Genomic DNA, 25,480 nt, shown 5'->3' with positions numbered 1-25,480 from the left:
TCACAGTGCAACACGAAAAAAATAACTATATGTCATGCACTTTTTTATGGGCCCCCAAAGATTTGGGACCTCGGTGTAATTTTTGTAAAAAAAAGTGATAATTTTCTCAGGCTCATATCTTGCAAACAGTTAGGAATTTTGATTTACTCTTTGAGGCTCTCTGAAGTTGTAGCCCTGGTCATAAAAATTGTGAACATATAAAATCAAAAAACTTCATCTTCAAGATCATAACCATAGACAACAACTAGATAGGTAACTGAGAGCCAAAAGTCTTTTGTCAAAAACCTTGCAATACATCTAATGAAAATGTATTGCATGTATTTTGTTTTTGCATCACCCGTATGTATGAAAAGGGAGTAATTTTTTCCTCCCTCCTTCCGTTCTGTGAGTTTATTCTATGATCAAAACTTTAAAAAATTCAAAAAAATTTAGAAATAATTTTTTTTAAAGCTAATATCAAGATTTTATATTTATTTCAAACATATTCTTTCACCACAAAATTTGCTAAAATTTTGCTCTCTACTGGTCAGAAAGTAACTAATACCCAGCTTACTTTACCAGCAGGTTGACAGGACACTCAATAATACCATTCTTTGTATTATATTTTTCCTTTAGCCATTTGTCTTGCTCGAAGGGGTTTTCATTTTAAGTCTATTTTTAAAATTTCCAAGAAAAAGAATTTATTCCTTTTCCAGTTGTTATTTGTGCTATTTTAAATTAAAAGTTAAAAATGTGTGCAGTATCTATGAGTATGATTTTAACAACTTTGTTTCTTTTAGTTTCATGCCATTATTTTTCTTTGGTTCTTTCTTTTTAGCTCATTAAATTAATCATCATTCAACATGAATTTACATAATCCAGCTTTTGTACTGGGTCTATTGTCCATGTGGATGTGTCTGTTGGATTTTGGCCTGGCCTTTCCATCGTTGGTAATGCCACGTTTACACAGTGAGTATTAAAATTACAATACGATAAGATTTTTCTTTCTATCTTAACCTTCTTCTTTTCTGATTACTTAAATATTTGTTATTATAATTTATTATTATTTTCTTTGCTCATTACGAGTTTTTTTATAAATCCTCAGAAGAATATGATTTGCATAATTTTAATCTGTGATCTTTGGTGAATTAACAATAAGTTGATTATTGATTTCGTTTTAATTTTCGCAACAAAATAGTCTTAAATAATAAGAAAAACAATTTGTTAGTTGTAAAATAGCATTTTGAGAATTAGATTCATTTGTTGGTGTGTTTAATCATAAGTTGTTTGTATTAGTGATTTTGGCTTTAATCCAAAAACAACTAAACTTAAGAAATTATTTGAAAAGAGGGTTGTTTTAACCCTTTTAAAATGCTCATTGTTGCTTAATAGTTATTTACTTTATTCAGTTACTAAGTATACAATAACAAATTATAACAAAACTTAATTAAAGTTTGTTTAATTTAATTTATCGTGTAGAAGAACAACTAGAGATTCTCTAATAATAAACATTGTCAATAAGTTCAAGGGGACTCTTACGTTAAAATTTAATTAAGTATATGAAATTGTTGGGATGGCAGAGGTCGTATTTATTTAGCTATTGTCTTTGCAAAACTGAAATACTGTTTACAGTTTCTAAAAATTATGAGTATATTTCAGTGACTGTGTTCATTGCAAGAATTGGTCAATTCACAAGGTCTCTTATCATGTCATATGTCCTAATATTTCAGAATGTTTTTCAAGCTAAAAAAAGTCCTAAAATGTTACCAGCAGAGAGCTGCGACGAACGCCTAAGAGTCGGTTAAACCGAGCCACCGAGTCGTGAAATATTGGGAAATTATGACAATATGACTGATAGGAGACCTTGTGAATTGACCAAATATATTGTTTTCGTACACATATAATTGTTATTTTGATTTAATTTCAACAATATTTTAATAACTGTAAACATTTTTATGTTCATCGCAATTATAAATTTGAGTATGATTCATTGAAGCATAATTATGAATGATAAATAGGCAAACAAATTATATTAAGTACTACTATAGGTATTTATAGACGGCAATACTGAGTATTAACACTTTTAAAATTTAAAATATTATTGAAATCATTCGGTATTTCAAGAAATCGTTTCGAAAAAACATTTATTGTTTACACGATTGTATTACAAATATTTTATTTCTATGTTGATTGATATTTTTCTGAAACTTTATTATACCCTTCACCTTCGTGAGAAGGGTATATATAAGTTTATTATTCCGTTTGTAATTCCTACATTTTTCATTTCCGACACTATAAAGTATATATATATTGGATCCTTATTAATCCGATTAAGCCATGTCCGTCTGTCTGTCTGCCTGTCTGTTGAAATCAATTTTCTGAAGACCCCAGATATCTTCGGGATAAAAATCTTCAATAATTCTGTCAGACATGCTTTCGAGAATTTTTCTATTTAAAATCAGCAAAATCGGTCCACAAATGACTGAGATATGAGGAAAAAACCAAGACAACCTCGATTTTTGACCTATTTTAAATAGAAAAAATGTTTTTTCCTAAAAATTAAAGAAACAACTGGAAAAAAAATTAAATTTTGTTTACCTAAAAATATTTAAAATTTTGAAGTATAATTTGGTGAAGGGTATATAAGATTCGGCACAGCCGAATATAGCACTCTCACTTGTTTTTATTTTATATTTTCTTGACATTTTTGTTTGCCTTATTTGTATTTAAAAATACATACCCGATACACATGAAAATAAAAAGTTTTTGAATGGTTTTAAACAAATTTTTAATACCGATCGTAAACTAAAAAAATCATTCATATTTTAATTACACATTATTTTATAAAAAATCAAATATTGCAATCAGTTGATGAAATCCTAGACCTAGGTGTTGTTTTTGACAATAAACTAACTTATGTAAGTCACTTAAACTATAAAATTCCGAGATCTTATTCTGTTTTAAGTTTTATCAATCGAAATGCTATTAAGATCCAGTCTTAATTTATTATTTAATTAATTCAATTTTAGCTAAAAATATTCACTAAAATCTTAATTCAAAATTATAAATACAAGCAATTTATTCTATATAAACATTCCCGACAAAACAAATTCAAATGCTTCATTTGAATAGAATTCACTTATTGTTGAATTATGGGATTAATTCATAATTCTTAATCATTTGAATGATTTAAACAATTTTTTAAAGCAAAATTTCAATACAAAATTTCAGCCTAACTACAAAAGTCTTAAAGTTGATTTTAAGTCCATAAAGTTGACAAATATTTTGAATTTCGTACCATAAAACAAATTTCAAATATAATTTGAAGCACGAGACTAGTGCTCTTAAAACAATTGTCACACATTTTCCATATAGAATGAATTTCCATCAATCACACTACAAAATTAAATTGAGAAACTAGTTCAAGACTAATTGCTAGTGAGACCTCTTCTTTCTTCTTGCCTCTCTCTCGTATAAACTCAGACTTTCACAAATAAACTTGCCCTGTGTAAAAGCAAACTTAGATATGGCTAAATTACACATAAAATGTTTATAAAATTAAAGACGATATTAATATTATCCGATTTAATTCAAATTTCCAGTGCCGTAGTTTTATAGGCAGTGTCAGTTACATTACTCTGACGCGCTCTACTTCAAAAAAGATCCTAGAATTTAGTCGATATAAAACTATAGAAACCATAGGGTAACATAGAGACGAGACGTAATTGTCAGAAACCTAAGTCTTTTGTCAAAAACCTATCTCTGGCAACAACAAAATACATACTATTCAATGAATTTTGTTTTTGTATGATATGATTTGTTGTATTTTTTGTTTGACAAATCGGAGTGTCTCGTCTCTATGTATAATTCTCTATGGTAGAAACTGTTTAAATTGTTTGCAAGTTTGATATGTCTGAAAAAAAAATAAGCAACAAAAAACGGATTTACGTTTTCAATAAGTTTCGAAAAATATGATTCAGCATTACGATACTGAAATGATATTGTTACAAATTTACAATAGTGATTTGAATTCAACGGTCTGTAATGACTGGTTGCAACATTCATCATTTTTATAAACATGACCATCAGTAGAACTACTGTTTGTAAGTATGGCAACACTAAATGTTTAAGCTGCTAACATTAACATCGAAAGCTCTAGAATTCAAAAATACTAGTTTTGACCGTTAATAACAATCTAGGCTACTCGAATGAAGATGGCAGTGTGTATAAATAATGATTGCGGTTGCAGTAGTTAGTGAGTTTATCATAGGCGCTGTTAGAGTTAACATCAACTAAAAGTACATTAAAATAGTTTTTCTAGTTTTTAAATAAAGTAAAATTTAAGTTATACAAGATTCAACACTGCTTGTGTTTTCATTCATTTTATCTGGCAGCAATGGATGTGGTATACACGAATGACACATGTTCTCCTATTAATTTGATAAAAATTTAAAAAAAAAAATTTAATGTCAATTTATCAGTCGATGCAAAGTATCTAATTTACTTACTACAAGTTAATGAGCAATATGTTATTATACTTTTAAATTAGATTTCGTTCATTAATTAAAATTCCTAGTATTTTAGCAAAAGCATATTTCCATTGCTAATCGGTTTAATTTCCTTTTAGTGGGTTAAAAGTTCACTCATACTTACGAAAATTGTTTTCAATTTATCATTATTGTTGTATTTGTTACAATAACTATAGTTTATATGTACATACATTATGTATATTAGACCTGCTCTTAAATATCCAAGCAGTTCTAGGATACTGTGAGCAAGCGATTTTACCTATCATTTAGGGTGACAACTAGTTACATAACTAGCTATGTGACTAGTTATTTTAACTCATGGAAATCCTAAGCAGGTGATCACTTGATTCTTTTTGATTACAATGAGACTGTCTAATAGTTGCTCCAAAGTAGTCAACCCATTGGATTCATATACCGGTTACATACGGGTGCTAATTGACCTCAAATAGTCAGTTAAAAAGACATATCATAGACAGTCCAATAACCGATTGCTTGTAAACAAGCGATTCTCCGTCAATTCTCCAATATATTACTTCTGGGGGAGTAAAATAATTACTTTTTAAAAAGCAGTAAACAATAAACGTTTAAAGTGACTACACTCTAGGTTACATAGAGACACTAAAGTGACAATTACTTTCACGCTAGGTTCCATGGTAGTCAGTATACTTAAGCAAAAAGAAAAACAAACAGTATGAGAATTATATCAACGCAATTTCTATAAAACCAGTTTGTACGTAGAACTCACAAAAAGTGCAGTACAAAATAAATGTCTAAAAAGTAACTACACTCTAGATTACTTAGAGACACTTAAGTAACAATTAACTTCATCCTAGGATTTATAAACTAACCAATTGACTTCTCTCTGCACTACCAATAGCACAAAATATATCAATTGGATTTAGCCAAGTGATAAGATTAGTGGAAATTACTGTTTATAAGGGATATTTGGGTGGATGTTATTTTGCAGCTAAAACTAACTGTTGCAACATTCGAGGTCAATCAGATAACTGTAATCCGTGCCGGAAATCGATTGAAAGTTAAGAAATTTTAAGGGCATGTCTAATATTCATGCTTTTAGCAATTTGTGTTCTTTACCCTTTTATTTTTTAAGAAACCAAGGACGGTCATGCAAATACATTTTCCTTATTACACTCAACATTAAATGGTGCTTTAGGGTCTTACGATTGAATAATAGAGTGTGCCAAAAGCTGAGTGTTATTTTATAAAAACTAGTTAATTTAGGAATATTTTACAGTTTCATCCTAATGTCCGACTTTATGTTATGTTTCTTAGAAGTGACATTGTAATATTGAAGTAAAATGTAATTGAAACAATCAAATTTGTTGCCAAGCTAGATGTTCATTTCGAATTCAGCAATTTATCATTAATTTAATCGCAATTGCCTTTATATTTATATAAAACTAATTGAAAATATATGTACTTTTAAAATAACCACAATTATTGTTACACTCTTTTAACATTTATGCAAATACATACATACATATACAAGTATGAGTAACAAAGGGATCAACATTTAAGGATTCGATTTGTAATAAAATAACGCAACTTTTTCATAGCAAATAATATAATATACAATGATTTCACATGGTTATACAAATGTATTCATTTGTATTATGAAAATCCCATAAAGAATGATATAAATATTTTGCATAATAGCTTTTGCATAAATATTGATTTAAACAATACATGGGTAAATATTTGCTGTAATAAAAAACAATGTAAAAATAAATTTAAATTTATATTATGTACCTAAAAAAATTTTATTCTCACATCATTTTAAAAGTTATTATAAATATGGGGGATTTCATATCAAGTGAACCAACTTTTGTAATCTATGTCTTCGGGATGAAATTTGCACCAAATTTGACACCCTCTAACTCAGATAGTTCTCCACCGTTCTTGTTGAAAAATTGTTTCTGAATTACTATCCAATAGAACCTTGGTGCAAATTTCATTCCGATCGTAAAACATCGATTTCAAAAGTTGGCTCACTTGACATGAAGTCCCCCTTATATAAATATATATTCAAATTATAGTCAAGCAATTGAATTACAGTTAGTATGTTACACTTTATTTCAATAGAATTCTCCAGTAAAAAGGAAAAATAATTTCAAGTTTAAAACATAATTACATTTGCATTCAACTCAAATTCCAACAATTGGTCAATTCACAAGGTCTCTTATCATGTCATATTGTCATAATGTCCTAATATTTCACAATGGTTTTTATTGCTTTTCAAGCAAAAAATGTCCTAAAATTATACTACTCTGTATGCTATATTTATTGTGTTATCGTACACTGAAAGAATTATGCTTCATAAATCCAATGAATCGATTTCATTAGAATTTTTTCATTAATCCAATGTAATATTTCACAACGTGAATGAAATATTCACAGATATAATGAACAATTTCATTAAAACTGCTTCATTACATTACATACTTTCATTAAAAAATTTCATTGGATCAATGAAAATTATTTTTTTTCTATTTAAAAAAAATTCTTTAAATTGTTATACATTATTTCAATAGATTATAATATAATGTTTATAAACTACTGATTTTAATTTAAAAATATTAAACGATCACTGGAAAAACTTAAAAATTAAGTTATTTCATAGTTCCAATGAAAAATGTCATTGTATCTATGAAGAAAAAAATTATTGTAAAAGAGAAAAAATTTTGATTTCGGTAACATTTTTGAAATAATTATTAATATTACTTAAACAACTTTAGGTTTATATATTGAAATGAAAAAAAAATATTGATTAAAAATTTAAAACTTAAATATTTCATAATTTCAATGTAAATTTCATTGTTTTAATGAAACAGTGAAACATCATTTTAATGAAAACTTTCATTTGTCAAATGAAATACATACATACATAACTTTTAAACCCACCCTTATTTTCAACACTTAAATAAAAAAAAAACGGACAAGCAAAATCTTGTTTGTACGTTGTTGCTACGTTTGTTTTTTGTTAATTCCACACACAAGCATAGAGTAAAAAAACAATGATCTACGCTATTGTTATTGTAAAGATGATACTCTCATTAGTTGCGCTCTTTTCAAAATAAATGTATACAAAAAACAATGCGTTTTGTTTTTGCAATTATTTTGACGCTCTTTAAATAAAAAGTGCATAGAGCAAACAGGTTTAACACAAAACAACTTTCTTATTCATTTGTTAAAGTCATTTCAGTGAAGAAGGTGCTTGCTAATTTTTAAAAAAAGAATTTGTGTAACTGTACCAAAAAAAATAGTGAAAAATAATAAAAGTGGACAATTTTACCAAATAAAATACATAACACATAAATTTAAGTGCAAAAAGAAAATAGAAATACGTAATCGTATTAAAAAATAAAAATTGGATCTAAAAAGAAGAAAAGTGTTTAAGTATATCATAAGGAAATGAAGTGTTTTAAGTGCAGCAAATATTTTTGCGACAACAGAAAATATTTTAGGCATCTCAGAACAATTCATTTCCTAAAAACACGTGATTCCTATCGTTGTTGTGGACAAACATATAAAGATTCTTCAACATTCCATTGCCCAAAGCCTTTTTTATGACAATCTTTCTGCTGAAGAATTCGAGTTCACGTGGTGTGCATGTACCAACTACAGACTTCAACAAATTTTTAAAGAAAGCGGTAATCTCAGTGAAATTTTCAAACTTTGGCCTCAGTATAAGAACCCAAACGGATTTAAATTGGTGAGTTATCTATTATTTATATATTTCTTTGTAGATAAAAACGGATATAACATAATTTTTTTGGGACACTCTAATACATACATACATTTGTTTACTTTTATAGATTGACAAAGATTTTACATTTCTTCATGGATCCCATGATTCCATTTTAAGTTGGGGATGTGAGAAAATGATAAAATTATATAATGGCCTTAGAAAGATGAAAAATGCAAAAAGCAATGACATAAATAGGATATTGGACAACATTAGCATTGATAGTGCAAAAAAAGGTAAATAATAAAATAAATCAACTTTGTATTTTTTATTTTTAATATTTTCTGTATCTTTTTAGATCCTGACATGTTTGCCCTAAAACTGTTATGGGTATTACATTATTTTCTTGGTCCAACTGGAAAATACGTGCGGAGAACTGTGCTAGGTAAAAAGGAAATGTCACGCTTCACTACTAAAGACTCTCAGGAGTCTTTTCTTTTTATTGGAAGTACCATGCAGGCATTACAAGACCATATTGAGTTTATACAAAAAAGAGGCGACAGTATACAACCTTTTATATTGGCAATTGGAGACTTTGAAAAAATTGAAAGTTTTTTTGTATATCTTGATGGAACATTCTTACCATTTTCCAATTTTCTTAGATCTTTAGACATGTGTTTCAAAATTGTTCATTTATTTAATTTAGAATATTCAAAAGCCTGTGAATCAGTTTGGTCATTTATCGAAATTTATTTTTATGCTTTAAACACAAATTCCAAAAAAAAATTCTAAGTTTAGCATTCTTCTAGATAATTTAAAAAATGTTGACAATTAAATTCACTAATTTCATAATTTTTTCATTTTTTCAACATTTGTTTTGAAAAAAATTTTAAAAACAAAGATCTCAAAAACCAATGTTTGGTAAATAATAGAATAATCTAAAACAAGCATAATCTTAATTAGAAAGTTAGATTTTAGTTTTTTAATATATTACTTATGTATATGTATTTAAATTTGTAAAATATAATTTTTATATAATATAATTGAATAAGTTTAAATGTTTAATTTTCCGATAATTATAATTTTATATAAAATTATAAATATATGTATGTATATTTGTAAAACATTTCTTATTTAAAATAAAAAATAATTTTTATTTTATGAATTAATAAACAAAAATCGATTATTATTTTAGTTAAGAATAAAATAAATTCATTAAAATAATGAAATTTAATCATTAAATTAATGAAAATATTTCATTTAATTAATGAAATTATTTCATAAAAATGCGGAAAATATTTCATTAAATTTATGAAACTATTTCATAGAATTTATGAAATTGTTTCATAGAATTTATGATTTTTCATAATCCTTCCTATGAAGTCCTTCATTAGACGAACGATTATAAATCATATTTATAATGAAATTTATTCATTGAAATTATGAATTGTTTCATCAAACTAATTAAATAATTTCATTTAAAATATGAAATTTCTTCATTATTTCAATGATACATTTCATTAAATTAACGACAAATATGCAGATTTCCAATGAATTATATTTCATTTAGTCAATGTAAAACTTTCATTGATTTCATGAAACATTTCATTGATATAGGTTTAATGAAACATGTTTCATTAAACCAATGAAGCGCTACGTTGGTTGAATTTTAATGTAAATTTTCATTACATTAATGTCAGAATTAGGGATGCCAAACGGGACTGGGTTTTACAAATCCCGGGATTCGGGATTTTAGAAATGTAAATCCCGGGATCCCGGGATTTTTCGGGACCCCGGGATTTTTCGGGATCCCGGGATTTTTCGGGATTTCGGGATTTTTCGGGACTTCGGGATTTTAGTTAAACGTCAAAAACATCAAATTCAACAATAAAAACTATTAATTTCATTAATATATTTAAGTAAAAATATAACAAATCAAAAACTAATGCATTAAATTAAAATAAAATGGTCCATGATTTCCCCTAGCTCCATACAATTGTCCCCCGGAGTACTGTTTGAGCAGTCATAAATATCTTGATTATGCGGCAATCCTTATAAAATTTTGCACAAAATAAGTTGTAAGTACTCTGAAATTATACTGTAGAGTACTGCGGAAATCGGGCTACATTTGCCCCTAGTCCCCTTCAGAAAATAACTTGAACATAAATTTTGTAAAAATGTAAATTTTGTAAAAGCCTGCCAATGCAAGGGAGACGTGCTGCTCCCTGATTCAAATGAAAAAATCTGGCTGCGTTTGGATTCGAAGCGAGATTAGTATTATAAATATGCTGAAATTTAGCTTTCTAAGTATTTTGGGTGCTTCAAAAATCTTCCTAAAATATCAAAAATCTCATATTTCGGGATTTGTTAATCCCGAAAAATCCCGGGATTCTTTTTCACAAATCCCGGGATTCGGGAAATCCCGATCCCGAAAAATCCCGGGATTTTCGGGATCGGGATTTCGGGATTGGCATCCCTAGTCAGAATTCATTGGATTCATGCAGAAAATTCTTTCAGTGTAACCAACCAGCAGAGACCTGCGCCGAATGCCTAAGAGTCGGTTACGCCGAGCCGCCGAGTCATGATATATTAGGACATTATGACAATATGACTTATAAGAGACCTTGTGAATTGACCAAATATGTTCAAGTGCTTGAATTTTTGAGGCTTTATTGGAATTATATTGTAAACATTTTTTGGAAATGAATGTATTAAAAACCTTAAATAGACAATAACAAAATATAAGTTTCCATTTTCCAAATGGGCTGCTAAGCTAGATATGGATGGTAGGGATTAGATAGACCGAGCTTTTCTGCGGTGATAGAGCTTTGTTTCTATCCGGTGTTAAGACCACTGTGGTGTTAAGCCTTCGTGGCTCAAATATAGTTTTAGGCATAGCTTTGTAATTAATTAATTTTAAATGTCTATACAGATTTTAACTGTCTGTTTTTTCTCTTCTTTTCTCGTTATGGAGGATTATTCATATTTAACTTTTAAGTTAAAGATGTTTCGAAAAAAAATTTTTTTTTTCCAAATTTTTAAAAAAAAGGTTTTTCCAAATTTTTTAAAAAAAAGTTTTTTCCAAATTTTTTAAAAAAAAGTTTTTTCCAAATTTTTTTTTTTTTTAGTTTTAAATTTTTTTTTTTGGAAAAAAATGTACATATTACAAAAAAATTTTTAGATGAAAAAAAAATTCGGGTTAAAAAATATTTTTGATTTGGATGCCGAAGATATCTGGGGTCTTCAGAAAATTGATTTCAACAGACAGACGGACATGGCTTAATCGACTCCGCTATCTATAAGGATCCAGAATATATATACTTTATAGGGTCGGAAATGAAAAATTTAGGAATTACAAACGGAATGACAAACTTATTATACCCTTCTCACGAAGGTGAAGGGTATAAAAAAGCAATGTGTTCCATCGGTGGAGATTTTGACATGGAAGACATAGATCGCCCCAAAAAGACCAAGTCTTGGTCTTCAAAAAAGTTTGAAGACCAAGGTTTGGAAACATTATTCCATGAAGATTGTTGTCAGCAACAGCTTGCAAAATCATTAGAAGCTATTGAAGCAGCAATTTCAAGACGTTTGCAAGCAGCAGGATTCATCTAACAGCAGGGAAATTGGGTAACAGTCGAATTGAAGTGGAGACACATTGAAAGACGATTTTGCATGTCCGAACTCTATAAAAGAAAATCATTTTTGCGATGAAAAATGGATCCATTACAATAACCCGAAGCTTAAGAGATGGTATGTGAAGACCGGTCACCAACCGAATCTACACCAAAGTCAAATATCCATGGCGCTAATGTAATTCCCATTTGGCTGCAGCAAAAGGTTCCTATGTGTTATGTGCTGCTGAAATCTGACTAGATCATCACAGGGAACATGTACCGAATCATTTGTACAATATACATGTGGGATTACGTGGCAACGCCCGAACCACCAGAAGTGGTTGCACATTTTAGCAAATGCAACTCTGCAAGTGACTAACGAGAAGATGTTACGAACGAGAAGAGATTACTGACGAGATTTAGGGTGTGGCTCGAACGAGTCAAGACTTGACAGGGACGAACTAATGACAGGACAGATCAGTTGAGATTAGAGGCTCGATAAGCACACATTAAATACTTAAAGCTAAATAATTTAAGCACGTTAAACCTTTAAAATAAATGTAAATAATTTAAGCACAATTCCAATAAAGAATTAAAATTATTTAATAATTAAAATTAAATATAAATGGTTTTTCATTAAAAAACCCACATTTTGGGGGCTCGTCCGGGATGTGCTTAGATTTGCTTAAAGTGTAATTTAAATTTAAATGTATGTAAAGTGCGGAGAAAATATTAAGTGCTGAGTGCTGGAAAATATTTTGAAGATTTGTGTTTCTAAATATTTAAATTTAAGTGTTGTAAAGTCTCCTGAGTGGACAATTAGAAAGTGGACAATTAGAAAGTCATAAGGACGACTGAGTGCCGTCAAGTTAAACTTTTGAAAAATTCTGAGTGAATTTAAAACAGAAAAAAAGATAAGAAAATTAAAACGACTGAGTGTTGTCAAGCGAAATTCTGAGTGAATTTAAAAAAGAAATAAGAAAATTAAAACGACTGAGTGTCGTCAGGCGAAATTCTGAGTGAATTTTGACAAAGAACTTGGAAAATTAAAACGACTGAGTGTCGTCAAGCGAAATTCTGAGTGAATATAGGAAAATTAAAACGACTGAGTGTCGTCAAGTGAAATTCTGAGTGAATTTTAACAAAAAATAAGAAAATTAAAAAAATTAAACTGAGTGTCGTCAAGTGAAAAATTCTGAGTGAATTTAAACAAAAAAAAAAATAATAACGAAATTAGGACAATTGAGTGTCGTCATCGGAAAAATTCTGAATGAATTAAAAAGGAAAAAAAATATTAAAATTAAGACAACTGAGTGTCGTCAAGTAAAAACTCCTGAGTGAACACAATGAAATATAAATATAAGAAGTAAAAGACTGAGTGTCGTCAAGAGAAAATTAAAAATTCTGTAATTGGACAACTGAGTGTTATTGAGTGCAACAAATCTGTTAACAAAAAGATCCGATAAAATTAAATTCATTAAAATTTATAAGAAACGTAATTTCCGTAAGAGAAAAATTGCACTAGAATTTGGGAAACTGCAAATAGATGAAATGAACGTTATTTTGAAATTTAAAGTTAAAGAGTGCTATAAAAGTTATCATACAAAATATTAAGTTCACTAAAATTTAAAATAAGAAAGAAGTGAAATTAAAACTATACGAATCTAGTTAAAGAACACAAATTTACAATTGCTCTTGTGTTAAAGAGATGACAGCGCATAAGAGAAAAACTGAAATAAAATAAAATTCATTGAATAAATAGAAACAACAATGTTTTCGAGAATATGTGTAAAGAGTACTGAGTGTTAAAATAAAGAAAAACTACAACAACAACTACTATACAAAAGTTCGTTAATTTAAAATATGAGTGAAAAAGAAAAAATTAAATAAAATAGAGAGACTAGTTCAACGAGTTGTGTATAAATAAAAAAAGAAGGATAAAAAAAAAAAATATATAAAAACAACGAGACAGCTAAACAACGAATGTCAGCAAGTGTTTGTGTGCAAAAAAGTGACTATAAAATATTACAATAGAGAGAGATAATTGAGAGAACATAATTATTGAGAAAAAGAATAAGAAAAACAAACACACAACATAGTAACAAGAACGTTAAGCTGATAATTGATCAAATACACATAGCAACAAGGAACATTTCAACATAAAGTTTTGCAGCAAAAGGGGTTGGAGTTGTGCAGTGCTGAAGAAGTTGCCAAGAGAATTTTTGTATGCCTATGAGATGAAAAAGGGTGGAGCTGAAGTGGAAGAGAAGATCGTTGAATGTTAAGTTATATTTTTTATTTATATTGCATTTTTGTCTTTGTATTTTTTGAAACCAAGAGACTTGATTTCAATTTTATTTTGTAATGTTTTTTTTTAGTTAAATGTAATTGTTCTGTTAAGAAGAGAATCAAATTGTAACGTAACGTTTATATTATATTTTGGAGTAAACATTTTAACGTAAAGATTTAATTGCTTCTGTTAAAAAGAAAATCAAATCGTAACGTAACGTTTTTATTATATTTGAAATTTAGAGTGAACATTTAAGATTTATTTGCTTAGTGATACGATTATTGAATTGAAATTTAATTTGTAACGTAAACTTTAATTTTTTTGAGAGTTGAATAATTTTGTGAATTTGAAAAAGTTTTTGTCAAGTTTAATAATATATTAAATTGATTTTGCCTGTATATATTTTATATAATTTAATACCTATTTTTATATTGATAAATCTTTATATTTCTTATATATTATATTGCTACATATTATATTATTTTTACCGGACAATGGACAGACAAGGGATTTTAGGATTGAATGTCGAGGGTTTGAGAGGGAAATTGGGTGAGTTAGGTTTGAATACAGTGGGACTGAAGGATGAACTTAGGAATAGGCTAATGGACCACTTCGGCCTGAATGCAGGGGATTCCGGTTCGGAGTACCATGATGTTGGACCACAGCAAGTTCCTTCCAATAACGTTGGTAGAAATGTATTCACACTTAGGGATATTGAGGATTCACTTTCAACATTTTGTGGTACTGATAGTTTGGAAGTTCGTGATTGGATCAATGATTTTGAGGACAACGCTGATGCGGTTGAGTGGTCAGAATTACAAAAATTTATTTACGCCAAACAATTATTGAAGGGAGCAGCTCGAATGTTTATTCGCAGCCAGAGCGGCATGAAAAGCTGGAGCTCACTTAAGGAATCCCTAATGGAAGAATTCGGCACTAAGCTACCAGCCATTGAGATCCATAGAATGTTAGGAAATCGCAAAAAGAAGAGCAATGAAACTTATAGGGAATACCTCTACACGCTAATGGAGATGGGAAAACCTATACGAATTGATGAGGAAAGTTTAATTCAATATTTTGTCGATGGAATTCCTGATTCTAAATTCGGTAAGAGTATTTTGTACCAGGCAAAGGATGTGAATGACTTAAAGGAGAAATTGAAAACGTACGAGAAAATTCGCGGATCTGTCCAACAGGCAACAACCTCAAGGACAAACCCAACATCAAAGTCGCCACCAGAACCGGTTAAGGAAGAGCAGTCAAAGCAGGATTCAAAGGTGAAAAGAAAATGTTACAAGTGTGGTAAGGAGAATCACATCGCCAAGGACTGTAAGTCTACCGGTATTAAATGTTTTAAATGTGGAAAGCAAGGTCACAAATCTTTTGAGTGCAAGGACCAGACAAGTTCTAACGTCAAGACTGAAGGGGACAATTCGTGCATGGTGAGCAATTTTTACAATGGTGATGGATATAAGTCGTCGGCAAATCGTAATTTCAAGGATATAGAGATTAATGGCGTAAAGTTTTCGGCGATAGTTGACTCAGGCAGTGACATTTCTATAGTAAGACTTGACATTTTTGATACTTTAGGGGACGTGGATTTTGTTAGAGAGGAGCAATGTTTTATTACGGCTGGGGACTATAGATTAATTTGTATTGGTAGCTTTGAGAGGACAGTCAACATTGATGGGGCTGATTTTAATTTGAAGTTTTTCGTAGCAGAAAATTTTGTTTATCCAGCAGCAATCGGTAACGATATTTTACAGCAGGCTGATATCATGATGACTTCTAGTGGTACAACATTTGTTAGGAAGACGGAATTGGATGGACATGCAGGAAGTAATAACTCGATTTCTTGTGGAATTGAAAATGAGTTTGAACAATTTTGTTATACGGTCATGATTGATAACTACGATGAGAGATTGGAATTATCCCATATGAATGAAGAGAGAGCTGAGGAAATTAGGGCTTTAATTGAAAATTATACTCCAAATAGACAGGAACCATCGCCAATCCAAATGAAAATTATTTTATCGGATGATATTCCTATATATCAGAGACCTCGACGACTATCATACGAAGATCAACATATTGTAGAAGAACAGGTGAAAGACTGGTTGCGTGACGGTATCATACAATTAAGCAGCTCAGAGTATGCCTCACCAGTTGTATTAGTAAATAAAAAAGATGGAAGCAAGAGATTGTGTTGCGATTATCGTAAGCTGAACGAAAAGATAATGAGGGATAATTTTCCAATGGTGCTGATAGATGACGTCATGCACAAATTGCAGTCCGCAATGATTTTTACGACATTGGACTTAAGAAATGGATTCTTTCATGTACCAGTAGAGGAGCTGTCGAGAAAGTATACGTCATTTGTGACGCATAATGGGCAGTACGAGTTTTTATATGTGCCGTTTGGTATTTCGAATTCGCCGGCAGTGTTTTCCCGATTTATTTTTTCGATTTATAGAGAATTAATACAGGATGGTACTATTATAGTATATATCGACGATATTATAATCCCGTCACTAAACGAGGAAGAAGGTGTCGTAAAATTGAGAAAGGTGCTAAGCGTTGCTGAGAAACATGGATTGAAAATTAAATGGGAGAAATGCCAATTTTTACAGAAGAGGGTTAATTTTTTAGGATATATAGTGGAAGATTCTACGATTAGACCATCGACGGAGAAGACAGCTGCAGTCGCAAATTTTCCAATTCCAAGAGACAAAAAGTCACTTCAAAGATTTTTGGGTCTTACATCCTATTTTAGAAGATTTGTATCCAATTATGCCATGATAGCAAGGCCTTTGACTGACTTATTGAGAAAAGAAGCTGTTTTTGAAATGGGAGATATACAGATGATAGCCATTAATCAACTAAGGTCAAATCTAATGGATGCGCCAGTTCTAAATTTGTACAATCCCAGGGCAATAACAGAGGTACACACAGATGCGAGTATGTATGGATACGGAGGTGTTTTACTTCAGAAGAATGCAGAGGACCAACAACTACACCCAGTAGAATACATGAGTCGTAAGACAACAGACGCCCAGAGGAAATATCATTCGTATGAGCTCGAGGTTTTGGCCATAATTGAGGCATTGAAGAAGTGGAGGGTTTATTTAATGGGTAACCGAATAACGATAGTTACAGACTGCAATGCTTTTGCGATGACAATTAAGAAGAAGGATGTGCCATTGAGGGTATCCAGGTGGGCAATGTTCCTTCAGGAATTCGATTATACAATAGAGCACAGATCTGGAACTAAAATGCGGCACGTGGATGCACTAAGCCGAGTATCTTGTCTTTTGGTAAAAGATTCTATAAGACATCGCCTTAAGGAAGCTCAATTAAAGGATGACTGGATTAAGGCCATAAGGAAAGTTATGGAGAAGGATACTTATGAAGATTTTTATTTGAAGCATGATCTACTCTACAAGGATCCAAACCGGGAACAAATAGTGATCCCAACGAATATGGAAGAGGAAATTATTCAAATTGCACATCGTGAAGGACACTTCGGTAGTAAGAAGACTAGAGAATTGATTGAGAGGGAGTTTTATATACCTAACATTACGAAGAAGATTGAAAAGGTTGTCCGCAGCTGCATCGAATGCATAGTTAACGAGGCGAAAGCAGGAAAGAGTGAGGGTCTATTAAATCCCATAGACAAATCTGATAGACCATTAAGGACGTACCACATTGATCATGTTGGTCCAATGGATCAAACGCCAAAACGCTATAACCATATACTGGTAGTGGTCGATTCATTTTCTAAGTTTGTTTGGCTATACCCTACCAGAAGTACGGGTACCGAAGAGGTAATAGACAGATTGAAGCGCCAAGCAGCTATTTTTGGGAATCCAGAGAGAATAATCTCAGACAGGGGAACTGCCTTCACATCGAATGCATTTGAGGAATATTGTGAGGGACAAAATATACAACATCTACTAATTGCAACAGGTGTTCCAAGGGGTAATGGTCAAGTAGAGCGTATGAATAAAATAGTTGTTTCATTGCTGTCCAAATTGTGTGCGGAAAATCCTCAGCAGTGGTATCGGTATGTAGAGAGGGTTCAACAATGTATCAACAATACACCACCGCGAAGTACCAAGGTATCGCCATTTAAGATACTCACAGGTTTGGAAATGAGAACGGAGAAACATGAGGATATAAGAAAACTTATTGAGGAATTTTCGATAATGGAACTAGATGCGGAAAGGAATGAAATTCGCAATGATGCCAGGGATAATATTGCCAAAATACAAGCAGAGAACAGGGAAACTTTTAACAAGAAGCGAGTAAAAGCCCCTGTATATCGCGAAAATGATTTGGTAGCCATTAAGCGAACCCAATTTGGTGCAGGGCTCAAACTTAAACCCAAATATTTTGGTCCATATAAGGTAGTGAAAGCATTGAAACACGACAGATATGAAGTTGAGAAGATTGGAGAATGTGAAGGTCCAAGAAGATCCAATACAGTGGCAGAATATATGAAGAAATGGAATCCGTCATTCGAGTCGAAAGACCGTGCAGGAGGGCCGAATGTGGGATTACGTGGCAACGCCCGAACCACCAGAAGTGGTTGCACATTTTAGCAAATGCAACTCTGCAAGTGACTAACGAGAAGATGTTACGAACGAGAAGAGATTACTGACGAGATTTAGGGTGTGGCTCGAACGAGTCAAGACTTGACAGGGACGAACTAATGACAGGACAGATCAGTTGAGATTAGAGGCTCGATAAGCACACATTAAATACTTAAAGCTAAATAATTTAAGCACGTTAAACCTTTAAAATAAATGTAAATAATTTAAGCACAATTCCAATAAAGAATTAAAACTATTTAATAATTAAAATTAAATATAAATGGTTTTTCATTAAAAAACCCACATACATTTATTCAAAGTATTGGATATTGCATGGCTATTACCTTTTCCCATTTTTCTGGCAATATATGGATTCCAAACCAAAAGAACCGATCATCTTTTTAGGCCAAGAACGAATCAAGACAATATCGGATACTCAGAGAGAGAGTTCTGCATCGCTCGAAACAAATAGTAGTCGGACGGACTATAAAACGGGTGTCAGCGTTGTCATGATGGAATATTACAGTTTCATGTCTGGCCGCATATTCTGGGTGTTTTTCGGCAGTTGCATTCGGTACACATTTTCTGTGAAGGTCAGATTTCAAGGTATCAATTCGTAAGGTATCCAATTTCTCTGCTTTTGGATGAATCCTGCTGCTTGAAAACGTTTTGAAATTGTTGCTGGGGTAGCTCGCAATGATTTTTCAAGCTCTTGCTGTGTTTGTCAACAGTCTTCATGAAGTAATGCTCCCAATTATTGGTCTTCAAAAATTTTTGGCTGGCCTGGGCGATCTTTGTCTTCCGTGTCAAAATCACCACTGCTGAACCGCACAAACTATTTCTCTCACGTTGAAACTGATGGAACAGTTTCAAACTATTTCATATTATTAAGGGAAGTAAAGCAAAACTATAAATTGTGTATCGTTCCATATTCATTAGAGCTAAATATTGCATTATTAAAGTGGAACAAAAACTAATGCCTGTTTGGTGATGTGGGATTTTAAACATTGAAAATAAAACAATTAAATATTTAAACTATATTTTTAAACTCAACTGTAGTTAAACGATTACACATGAATTGACTAATAGATATTTGTCAGCATATAGTATCTATTTAAAACTAATACAAACACATTTCCCAGCATGTATGGATAGATGGATGGATGGATGAATGTGTGGCAGTGGGCCTTTGTTTGAATGTTTCTTACTAATAGACATTAGTCGGCATAGACTCTCCTCGCACGTTATTGTTTTCATAGATTTTTACAGCACCACATTATAAAATAAAAGTAAAGTGGATTACACTGATTATTGACACATGTCTTCTTATACCACAATTCTGTTCTTTTCCATTGGTTAACATAATGGTATAGTGCAGTTAATTTCAATAAAGGCAGCATGAGTTTTGAGAGAAAACAGATTACCTCAAATGGTTACAGTATGCTATTGAAAAGATTATTGCCTTTAATTAAATTTAACTGGATGTATTCCTGTGTTGAGCTGTTCAACAGCTTAAGGTTTATTCTTACACAATAAACCACCATCCATCCACCCACATGAATTATATTAATATTGTTACAAAAATGTCACTTAAAAATATAAAATGCGTAATATAATCTCGTTATTTTTAAATTCAAAACACATATTTTGTTTAATTTCCAGGATCCGTTGAAGCTGAATTGGAAACGAATAACAAGAATATGGGTTTTCCACAGGTAAGTTTAAATGACATTAACAACAGAGTATAAATCAATAACCTGTATTTTATTTATAGACTGATGATGATGTTTTACAATTGGAACAGCTGCGTGAAGTTCATCAGGATGAGGCTAACAATTTCAACCATCAAAAGAAGGATGAGTTGGTGGCCGATGAAGTGGCTCCTTTAGCAGTGGAAGAGACTTTGCCCGAACTGGAGCAACAATTGGAATCAGCTAAACCAGATGTGCAAAGTACTCAGGGTCCGGCACAAGCTGGCGTGGAAAATGTTGGTGAAACTCCTGAAGTACCAGCCAGTGAGCCCAAGGGAATGGGTGCTCATCGTCCTCCCACTTTACAGATCAACGATGGTGGCAAAGTTGAAAATAATGGCGATAAACCTAAAGCTAAGGTAAATGTTCTAAATGGTATTCACAACAACTTTCCAAAATTTCAGTTTAGAGGAACTTTATAATGAACAAACTGCTTCTTAGTGCCGTTTGGGTGGTATGCATGGAGCCGCACGTTTAGTCTATGGCCAAAATCCCGAAGTTCTTCCCACAACAACTACAGCTTCCACAACAACATCTACCACCACCACCACGACCACAACTACACCGGCACCCGAAGCCAATTCTGCCGGTTCGGCAGAAGATGATGAGGACGATGATGATGACAGTGATGATGGTGGCAATGAAGATGAAAAATCTGCCGATGCGGTAGATGAAGCCGTGGAAGCACCCAATGAACCGGTAGACGAACCTTCTGAAAACCAACAACCCTCTGAGGGAGTAGAGGCTGCTCAGGAAGTACCTGAAATACCCGAAGTTCAGCAAGTGCCTGAAGAAACTCCCGTCACTCCAGCACCAGCTCCACCTCAGCTACATCCCTTGAGACCTATAAAGTCAAATAAGAAAACCAATAAAGAGGAAGAACCCGAACGCCAACTAATCGGCGATGTTATTGTAGATGAATCGGCTCTGCGTAAATCCGCTTCCCGTCGTTCGGTTGCTCATATGACTCCCAAGGTTTTTATATACATAAACTAACATGTTATAAGATGTTTAAAATACTAGAGATAGAGTTCCTTCCTCGTTATGATATATCTATACAGGATTTTTAGTTGGCTTTAGATGCATTCAAAAAAAAAAACCCAATCGGCTTAAAATACAAAATAATTACTTAACAAACTGCAAACAAAATTATTTTGCACCCAAAACAAATCAAAAGCTTTATTTCGTTCTTTCTTAATTTCGAAAGCTTTTTTTATTATAAAAGAATACCTTTTCAAAGCCTTAAAATACTTAATGATTTTTTCTATTTTTGCCCTACAGACAGCTGAGAGTTTGTTAAGACATGGCAATGGTCAATATTCCTCATTCGATATGGCTCAATATGTTTTCTGGACAGGTGATGAGGCTGGCGTGGCAAGAGCAGTGGAAGAATTAATACAACAGGATTTGGTAATAAATATTTGAAGGCTTTGGCTTAAATTTATACTTGTTACTCATTTAAAATTAACTTACAGATGACTCGAGAAGATGCCTTGAAATTCCTGCATGAAATTCGCGTGGGCATTGAATATTTGCAAAAATCCTATGCTAATCGTATATTCCCCGAAGAAATTAAACACAATACCATTAAGGTGAGTTTTGAGTATTCTTTGTTAAAATTTTATTTTAATTCAAATTTATTGGAAACTTTACAGAAAAGTTATATACCCCAATCCTTGCCTAGCACCACCACTACTACTTCCACAACTACCACAACTGTGAAACCCACTTTACCCTATTTGAATTTGGAACAAAATGCCGATGATACCGACAGCATAAATCTGGCCAAAACTTTGGACAGCATTTCGTTGTGGCACAAATTACAGGCCATGAATAATGCCGAAGGCAGACAAGGTTTGTATGGAATTTATTTTAATTGTTATCAATTACGAAGATGGTTTTATTGATTGCGATTAATTTTTTCAGACATTACAGAGTATGAAAGTGAGACTAGACGCCCGAAAATAACCGACTGTCAGCATAAGGAATACAATTTGGAGGAAATTATTTACAAATTAGCTCGGGTAAGTGAGATATTCCGAAATTCATTGTCAATTTACAATTTAGCTTTAGCGATTTCCAAATATATAAAAATCTTTGAAGTCGGATGGGAAACAAAAAATTGCACGTGTTTAAAAATTTTACATGTCGAAGGTACCCTACTTGGAGCCCCCATAGCGCCGCCCCTGGATCATTTGTAGGGCCCATTTAAAATTCGAATACTCCTTGGCTACGACCGCGTCAAATTTTATCCGGATCGGACCAGCCGTTTAGAAATGCCAGATTTAGCTGGAAGCTAAAATTGGAGTAAATAAAGACCTACATTGGAAGCCAAAATTTAACTAAATAAAAACCTATGATGGAAGCTAAAATTGGTCTAAATAAAGACCCACAATTGGACTAAATATAGACCTACACTTGAAGCTAAAATTGGACTCAATAATGACCCAAAATTGGACTAAATAAATATCTACGCTGGATGCTAAAATTGGACAAAATAAAGACCTACGCTGGAAGCTAAAATTGGACTAAATAATGAAACTAAAATTGGACGCTTGAAGCTAAAATTGGACTAAATAAAAACCTACGCTTGAAGCTAAAATTGGACTAAATAAAAACCTACGCTTGAAACTAAAATTGGCCTAAATAAAAACCTACGCTTGAAGCTAAAATTGGACTAAATAAAAACCTACGCTTGAAGCTAAAATGGTACTAAGTAAAGGCTTGAAGCTAAAAGTAGACTAAATAAAGACCTACGCTTGAAGCTAAAAGTAGACTAAATAAAGACCTACGTTTGAAGCTAAAATTGGACTAAATAAAGACCTACGCTTGAAGCTAAAATTGTACTAAATAAAGACCTACGCTTGAAGCTAAAATTGATCTAAACAAAGACCTACGGTTGAAGCTAAAATTTACCTAAATAAAGACTGCGTTGTTTTCCGCGAGAAGAATCCGGGAATTAAATCTTGAAACTCCGGTTATAAATATGTATGTGAGCAGCCTTGCTGGGAACTGTATGATTGAACACATTTCGGAACGTATTACTATTGTAGAAGTTGTTTAGATAAGGAAGAAGAGGATTCGGCGAAAGATCTTACATGTGACTGCACCGCTTTACAAGAGCGTAGACTAATACATCTTGTGTAAAGGGCTCTTTCATGGTCTGGACTGTCTCAGAGAAGTGACACTGACAAATCTGATAAAATTTTTCTAAAGTACCGGTTGGTTCTCAAAGTCGTCCAAATTAGAGAGAGCGGTATTCCTCTTTCATGTTTAATTCACAGTATACTTTAACATTTCTAAGGGTCTCTGGGTGAACTTGTTAATTTGCGAGCAATTTATGAAACCTTACCTTTTTGTAGGAACATTGAGATCCTTATGTATATTACAATTTCGAATGTAGCTTTAATTCGAACCACCTTTAATTTTCTGGAGTTCTGGACTCACAACTCATTTAGATAGTGTAATGGTTAATTTTACTATTTCAGATAATGTTCACTGAATCCTTAGCTCATGGTGATGAGGCTCAAAGGGAAATTCAAAAACTAATGGATTTCTTTGAACGAGAACATGAATTGGGTATCATACCATTGGACTTGGAACAGAAAGTTATACGTAAGTTCAAGCTCATTACAATCTAAGTATTTTCAAACATTCAATATTATAATTATTTTATTACTCTCTTTCCCACAGATGTCCTTTTGCAAGCTTTATCCGATACCTTAACCGAGAAGCCCGAATTATGGCCAGCAGCACAATATCCCTACAATCGGCTATTACGCTCGTATGCGCATATGAATATGCCCAGGCCCAGTCCTTCTAATGTTTTTTAATTTAAATAAAATTAAAAAAATTGCGAAACAAAAATAATACAACTATAATCAAATCAAAAGCATACAAATTTATATTCTATAAAGAAAAGAAAAAAAAATAAACAAAAAATCACTAACACTTTTTTAAAGAACGTGAAACTAGTCCATCAAACTAATAGATGTCGTCCAAATTTTCAACACCAAACTCAAAATCCGTTACAGGCGCTTATTGAATAGAAAACGCTTTGTTTTTAAAACCGCTTAACAATATGTTGAAATAATTTTAAATACACTCACATAACAACTTAAAAATTTATTCAAATCAAAATCTTAAACATGAGCTAACTCCGTATTAAAAAGAAAAGGATGTAAAGAATTTATGACCAAAAACAGGATCAAAATCAAAATGATTATATTTATATTTAAATACAAAAACAAAATTGAAAAATCTCTATATATACAGATATATATTATCAAATAATATATTGTAAATTAATTAGTTAATTTTATGTTAAATGTACTCGTGTTTTAAAAACACTAAAAACTTAATATTATTTATGGTTTTCTTTTAAATAAAAATGATTTTAATGCGTTCACATTAGACACGAAATGGTATTAAATGAATTAAAGTGTTTAAAAATTTTATGAATGTGATAGATGTTGGGGTATTTTGTATTTCTGTTAAGAATTACTCACCCCAAATTGTGGCACTTTTCTTCGCTCTCTTAAACAAAATTCAAAATATCCCAAAAATTTAATATTTTCAGTTAAAAAAATTCAAAATCGGTTACAATTGGACCAGTCATATAATCTATAAAATTAGTGGTGATATAAATAGACTTAGAATCACTCTCTGAGTCAATTAAACGATGTCCGTCCGTCCGTCTGGTTGGCTGGCTGGCTGTGCATGTAAACCTTGTGCGCAGAGAAAAGGTCGCAATTTTGAAGATATTTCGATCAAATTTGGTACATATTATTTTTTCGGCCCAAGGACCAAGCTTATTGAAACTGGCTCAAATCGGTCTATTATTTCACCTAGCCCCCATACAAATGTCCTTCCGAAATTGTACTTTATCGGTCATAAATGTTTAATTTATAAATGTATCTCCACAAATTGCGCTCCAAATAAGTTTTATATATACAAAATTCATGCCACCAAATTTTGTTACGATCGGTCCATAATTGGTCATAGCCCCCACTTCCG

At 31.8% G+C, this 25,480-nt stretch overlaps 1 protein-coding gene and 1 pseudogene across 1 annotated transcript; both read left to right on the top strand.

Moving 5' to 3' along the window:
• The first annotated feature begins 815 nt into the window (after positions 1 to 815).
• LOC135960202 (uncharacterized) lies at positions 816 to 24,936 on the top strand. The gene is made up of 10 exons (XM_065511438.1): positions 816 to 948; positions 20,376 to 20,428; positions 20,488 to 20,823; positions 20,906 to 21,439; positions 21,746 to 21,874; positions 21,940 to 22,056; positions 22,120 to 22,318; positions 22,391 to 22,488; positions 23,953 to 24,079; positions 24,158 to 24,936. The coding sequence occupies exons 1-10, from the start codon at positions 843 to 845 to the stop codon at positions 24,295 to 24,297; spliced, it is 1,839 nt and encodes a 612-aa protein (XP_065367510.1). The 5' UTR covers positions 816 to 842; the 3' UTR covers positions 24,298 to 24,936.
• LOC135948939 (uncharacterized) lies at positions 4,194 to 9,049 on the top strand (annotated as a pseudogene).
• Positions 24,937 to 25,480: the final 544 nt, after the last annotated feature.

Source organism: Calliphora vicina, chromosome 1 (assembly GCF_958450345.1).
Source record: "Calliphora vicina chromosome 1, idCalVici1.1, whole genome shotgun sequence".
Classification (NCBI taxonomy): Eukaryota; Metazoa; Arthropoda; class Insecta; order Diptera; family Calliphoridae; genus Calliphora; species Calliphora vicina.
The sequence above is the reverse complement of the archived record's forward strand: the minus strand, read 5'-3'. Positions and strand labels throughout refer to the sequence as shown.